The 6,142-nt window shown below is 43.2% G+C and overlaps 1 protein-coding gene across 1 annotated transcript in view; it reads left to right on the top strand.

The window, feature by feature from the left end:
* The first annotated feature begins 838 nt into the window (after positions 1–838).
* Positions 839–6,142, top strand: part of IRF4 (interferon regulatory factor 4) — a 31,054-nt gene continuing 25,750 nt past the window's right edge. Inside the window, exon 1 of the mRNA XM_077269780.1 lies at positions 839–1,049. Coding sequence (XP_077125895.1) covers positions 849–1,049 — 201 coding nt within the window. The 5' untranslated portion in view covers positions 839–848. The remainder of the gene's footprint in view (positions 1,050–6,142) is intronic.

Here is a 6,142-nt window from a genome sequence, read left to right as displayed (position 1 = left end):
TTTTGAGCTAGGTGGCTATTGGTTACGTGACGATTTTCCAAAATGGCGACCTCCCCTTGCTGGATGGTGTGTTCATCAATAGCAGAGGGTGGGTCGCCCTGGAATTGGGGCTTTTTGCACCGAAGTCCAACCACAATTGAATTGATGATGCCAGTTCTTGACTACATCAAATGATGGGGAATCATCGTCATAAACCTCTTTCATCTCATCGAACGTCTCCTTTGGTGTGCGGCCTTTCAAGTAAAGGAACTTGATGACTGCTCTATATTCCACTGGGTCCATTATCAAACCTCACACTACTTCAGCACCTGTAAAATCAAGACTGCTATCAGTTCTGAGTTGCAAATTAGCATGCAACCTATAGAGACTTATATCATTACACACGTGGAGTTTCAGCGTCCTGTGATAAATAGAAGTGGGTCAGTGGAAATTTTTAATGAGCGCCCCTCGTATCTCCACCCAACACTGGCTCTATGAAGTACAGGTGCTTGGTGCACCCTTGGTGTGGCCACACAGTTCAGTTCACCTTCCCACCTGTTTGGTTTCCATCTGTCTCTGCCCTTCTCTGGTCCTATGAAGCCAGAGCTGCCAATCAAAGAAGAGAGGGTGGAGATAGAAGGGAAAACAAGCAGGTGTGAAGGTGTATATAAATGATTGGCCCCACCATGAAGCACCGAGCGGCGAGACTTAGTTTGACAAGTCATTTGGTGCTGACAGTCCCTTTTACCAACATGGCATTCACACAGTTATCACCAATAAATCAGAAGATAAATGAAAGCTTCATTATGTTTTTAATTTGATCATCCTTTAATTTATCATAGTGCAAGAAGAAGGCGGGTATATTTGGTATGAACCAAGCCAGAGAGAGTGTAATGACACCAATTAGCTGTGGCAATGGAAAACTAAGACAGTGGCTGATTGACCAGATTGACAGCGGGAAGTATCCTGGTTTAGTATGGGAGAATGACGATCGGACCATCTTTCGAATCCCATGGAAACACGCAGGGAAACAGGATTACAATAGAGAAGAAGATGCAGCCCTCTTTAAGGTACCGTGTCTAGCTTATTACCAAAATGAAATATTCACACTTACAACTTTGTGACCACTGATGTGTGATAATTACTACATTTCCAGTTTTCTAGTGAAATCATTTGCATACAAGTAAATTCCCTTTCTATGTTGCATCTCATTATCATTTTATCCTCTCACAAATAACTTAAAATATGGACTATAAAAATCTCAACTTCAGTGTTACCCTATCAAACATTATGAGCAGTGCTAAAGACCCGGCAATGAGTCATCCGCTGTCTCTTTCTAAATGAAGGAGCATTCACTTTTTTACTTGTGCATTTCAAATAGAAAGTATGAATGTTTTTTATCATGTAAAGATGCAAGATAAAATAAATATAGGACTGGTTATTGGGTTTCTCTAGTGAAAGCTTGAAGTTGTAGAGTTGGCAGTACACAAAGCACAGGCAGACATATCATTAGTGCAGAACGTGCAGCCCTACAGGGGCCCAAAAGGTGAGGGGGCCACTTTCACCACCAAAGCAGGTGGAATTGTGCATTATGAATAACTATTTGTCTGTAAAGGGCCATCTACTATCTGTGTCCGCTACCGATACTAAGCTGACCTCCATTCTGTCCAAAGCACTTTTCCTTTAATAGAAAGTCATCTTTTCGGACACTTAATTTGCACATGGTGTTATATTATACAATATATGGTCTATTCAGTGGCGTAACTACAAAGTTATGGGCCCCGGTGCGAACTTCCAAATGGGGCCCCCCCCGCAGCCCTGCCATACAACTCAAGGTAACCCCCATAGAATACAACGCAGCCCCCCTCATAGTGCTCCATACCGTTGATTATTGCCCCATAGATGCTCCATATAAAGCTGCCCCATATATAATGCTCTGCACCGTTCATTATGGCCCCATAGATGCTCCATAGAAAGCTGTGCCATATATAATGCTCTGCACCGGTCATTATGGCCCCATAGATGCTCCATAGAAAGCTGTGCCATATATAATGCTCTGCACCGTTCATTATGGCCCCATAGATGCTCCATAGAAAGCTGTGCCATATATAATGCTCTGCACCGTTCATTATGGCCCCATAGATGCTCCATAGAAAGCTGTGCCATATATAATGCTCTGCACCGTTCATTATGGCCCCATAGATACTCCATAGAAAGCTGTGTCATATATAATGCTCTGCACCGTTCATTATGGCCCCATAGATGCTCCATAGAAAGCTGTGCCATATATAATGCTCTGCACCGTTCATTATGGCCCCATAGATACTCCATAGAAAGCTGTGCCATATATAATGCTCTGCACCGTTCATTATGGCCCCATAGATGCTCAATAGAAAGCTGTGCCATATATAATGCTCTGCACCGTTCATTATGGCCCCATAAGATGCTCCGCACAGCCACTTGCCCCTTATAGTGCTGCACAAGCGTTATGGCCCCATAAGATGCTCCGTACAGCCACTGCCCCTTATAGTGCTGCACAAGAGTTATGGCCCCATAAGATGCTCCGCACAGCCACTGCCCCTTACAGTGCTGCACAAGTGTTATGGCCCCATAAGATGCTCCGCACAGTCACTGCCCCTTACAGTGCTGCACAAGAGTTATGGCCCCATAAGATGCTCCGCACAGCCACTGCCCCTTTTAGTGCTGGCGCTGCACAAGTGTTATGGCCCCATAAGATGCTCCGTATAGCCACTTGCGACTTGCCCCTTATGCTTTTGCTGCCATAAAAAAAATAAATCACATACTCACCTCACCTCTCTCTCTTCGCTCAGGACCCCCGGCACTATCAATATTTACCTGCTCCTCGTGCGGCTCCGTCTTCGGCACTGACTTTCAGCAGAGGGCGCGCACTGACTACGTCACCGCGCCCTCTGACCTGAGCGTCACTGCCAGAGGACGCTGATGACAGAGCCCCACCGGAACGAGGAGAGGTAAATATCGCCCAGCGCTGCGCAGCGCTGTATACTCACCACCAGTCACATGCAGGCTGCTCCTGGCGCTGCGTCCCTGCTTCTTCCACCGCTGCATCTTCTTCCTGTATTGAGCGGTCACATGGTCCCGTTCATTACAGAAATGAATATGAGGCTCCACCTCTATGGGAGGTGGAGCCGCATATTCATTTCTGTAATGAGCGGGACCATGTGACCGCTCAGTGAAGGAAGAATCTGCAGCGCTGGAAGAAGCAGGGACTGCGCCGGGAGTAGGTAAGTATAATTAGAGAGCGGTGACGGCTCCCTGCTGCGGGTCACTCACAAATGGTGCAATCATGGGTCATTTCATTCTCCGGCTTCACTACTGTCCATGGGGCCCCTAAGTAGTCTGGGCCCCGTCGCAACTGCGACCGCTGCGACCGCGGTAGTTACGCCCCTGGGTCTATTAGGACAGCAGTTGTAGGGTTTATTGTCTAACATTCACTATGGACAAGCATAATTTACAATAGCTGAGAAACAACAGAACCTCAGACCTTCGAGACACTATTTGCCCCCCAAGATGTTTTTCACGCTTCTTTGGGTGAATTCACAAGTGGCAGATTTATTGCTGCAATTTCTGAAAGCATACTATTCATCTGAATGAAGTTTGCAGAAATTGTTGTGCTTGCATTTAAAAAAAAAAACCCTATTCAGATGCACAAAACAGATTTTCGGCTACAGAAATTTTTCTAAAAACTCCACCACATGGCAATATTACCTTTTGCAGTTTACATACATTTCTTAAAAAAGAATCTGTCTTCAGGTTTTTGCTACTTCATTTTAGAGCAACATAAATAGATAAATAAATGAAGAAATAGAGACCCTGATTCCAGCGATGTGTCACTTACTGGGCTACTTGCAGTAGTATTGATGAATTCCCAGTTTTATCAGCAGGAGATTATCACTAAAGTACAAGTAAACCCGCTGTCATGTATTTCTCCATATTCATGAGCTCCGTATAACTCCACCCTCACTACTGACTGGCAACTTTCTGCCTATGCACAGTGTATACAGAAAGATGTCAATCGGTGGTGTGGGTGGGGTTATACAAAGGTCTGCAGTACAGGAAAAACAGTGCGTTTATAAAAAATGCAGCAAGCAGCCCAGTAACTGATACATTAGTGGAATCAGCGTCTCTGACCCAAAATCATACTGCTCTCAAATGGGGTAACAAAAACCTGGTCACAGAATTCCTTTAATGCCATCTCCCACTAATTTCTATCATAACAAAACAATAAATGAATAATGACACATTTGTATTGAATTTTTCCAGGTGGCTAGTCTGTGAGGCCAAGATGGCTCCTATACTTTTCTGCACATTCCTCAATTTAGGGATTTTTTTTTCTTTTCATTAACACTCATCTTCACTTGTCCTCCTTCCATTTTTATTTTTTATTAAACCATTTCCTCCTGTACTCTAACCAATGTTGTCTAGTTACTGCTTCCTCATACATAATGTCCTACGATACCAAACTCCTGAGTATATGCAGCTGAGTTACAGTGGGGGAAATAAGTATTTGATCCCTTGCTGATTTTGTAAGTTTGCCCACTGAGAAAGACATGAACAGTCTATAATTTTAAGGGTAGGTTAATTTTAACATTGAGATATATATGAAAAAATATAGAATATGAAAAAATAAAATGCAGAAAATCACATTGTACAAATGATATAAATGTATTTGCATATTGCAGTGAGAAATAAGTATTTGATCCCTCTGGAAAACAAGACTTAATACTTGGTGGCAAAATCCTTGTTGGGAAGCTCAGCAGTCAGACATTTTTTGTAGTTGATGATGAGGTTTGCCCACATGTCAGGACGAAGTTTGGTCCACTCCTCTTTGCAGATCATCTCTAAATCATTAAGATTTTGAGACTGTCGCTTGGCAGTTCAGAGCTTCAACTCCGTCCATAAGTTTTCTATGGGATTAAGATCTGGAGACTGGCTTGGCCACTCCATGACCTTAATGTACTTCTTTTTGAGCCACTCCTTTGTTGCCTTGGCTGTATGTTTTGGGCCATTGTCCCAGCCACAACCTATTTTTAATGTCCTGGCGGAGGGAAGGAGGTTGTCACTCAGGATTTTACGGTACATGGCTCCATCCATTCTCCTATTGATGCCCTTAGCAGAGAAACACAAAAACATAATGTTTCCACCTCCATGCTTGACTTAGGGAATTGTGTTCTTTGGGTCATAGGCAGCATTTCTCTTCCTCCAAATATGACGAGATGAGTTAATGCCGAAGTCCTCAATTTTTGTGTCATCTGACCACAGCACCTTCTCCCAATCACTCACAGCATCATCCAGGTGTTCACTGGCACACTTCAGATGGGCCTGCACATGTGACTTCTTGAGCAGGGGGACATTGTGGGCACTGCAGGATTTTAAACCTTTATGCCGTAATGTGTTACCAATGGTTTTCTTGGTGACTGTAGTCCCAGCTGCCTTGAGATCATTAAAAAGTTCCTCCCATGTAGTTTTAGGCTGATCTCTCACCTTCCTCATGATCAAGGATACCCCATGAGGTGAGATTTTGCATGGTGCCCCAGATCGATGTCGATTGACAGTCATTTTATACTTCTTCCATTTTCTTACTATTGCACCAACAGTTGTCTCCTTCTCACCCAGCATCTTACTTATGGTTTTGTAGCCCATTCCAGCTTTGTGCAGGTCTATGATCTTGTCCCTGACATCCTTATAACGCTCTTTGGTCTTGCCCATGTTGTAGAGGTTGAGTCTGTGGACAGGAGTCTTTTATAATGGTGACTATGTAAGACAGCTGTCTTTAATGCAGGCAACGAGTTGATTAGGAGCGTCTAACTGGTTTGTTGGAGCCAGAACTCTTAATGGTTGGTAGGGGATCAAATACTTATTTCTCACTGCAAATACAATTTGATTATCTGGATTTTATTTTTGATATTCTATCTCTCAATGTGAAAATGAACCTACCCTTAAAATTATAGACTGTTTATGTCTTTGTCAGTGGGCAAACTTGCAAAATCCGAAAGAGATCAAATACTTATTTCCCCCACTGTATGTTGCAAATAATGTGGTGTAAAGTTATATTGTTTTAGTTCAAAATAAAAGAAATGATTGGAAACTGTATTACTGCGTTCCATTACTTGGATCACTTTTT

This window comes from Ranitomeya variabilis, chromosome 6 (assembly GCF_051348905.1).
Source record: "Ranitomeya variabilis isolate aRanVar5 chromosome 6, aRanVar5.hap1, whole genome shotgun sequence".
Taxonomy (NCBI): Eukaryota; Metazoa; Chordata; class Amphibia; order Anura; family Dendrobatidae; genus Ranitomeya; species Ranitomeya variabilis.
Note: the sequence above shows the minus strand (reverse complement) of the source record. Positions and strands in the feature narration are given on the sequence as shown.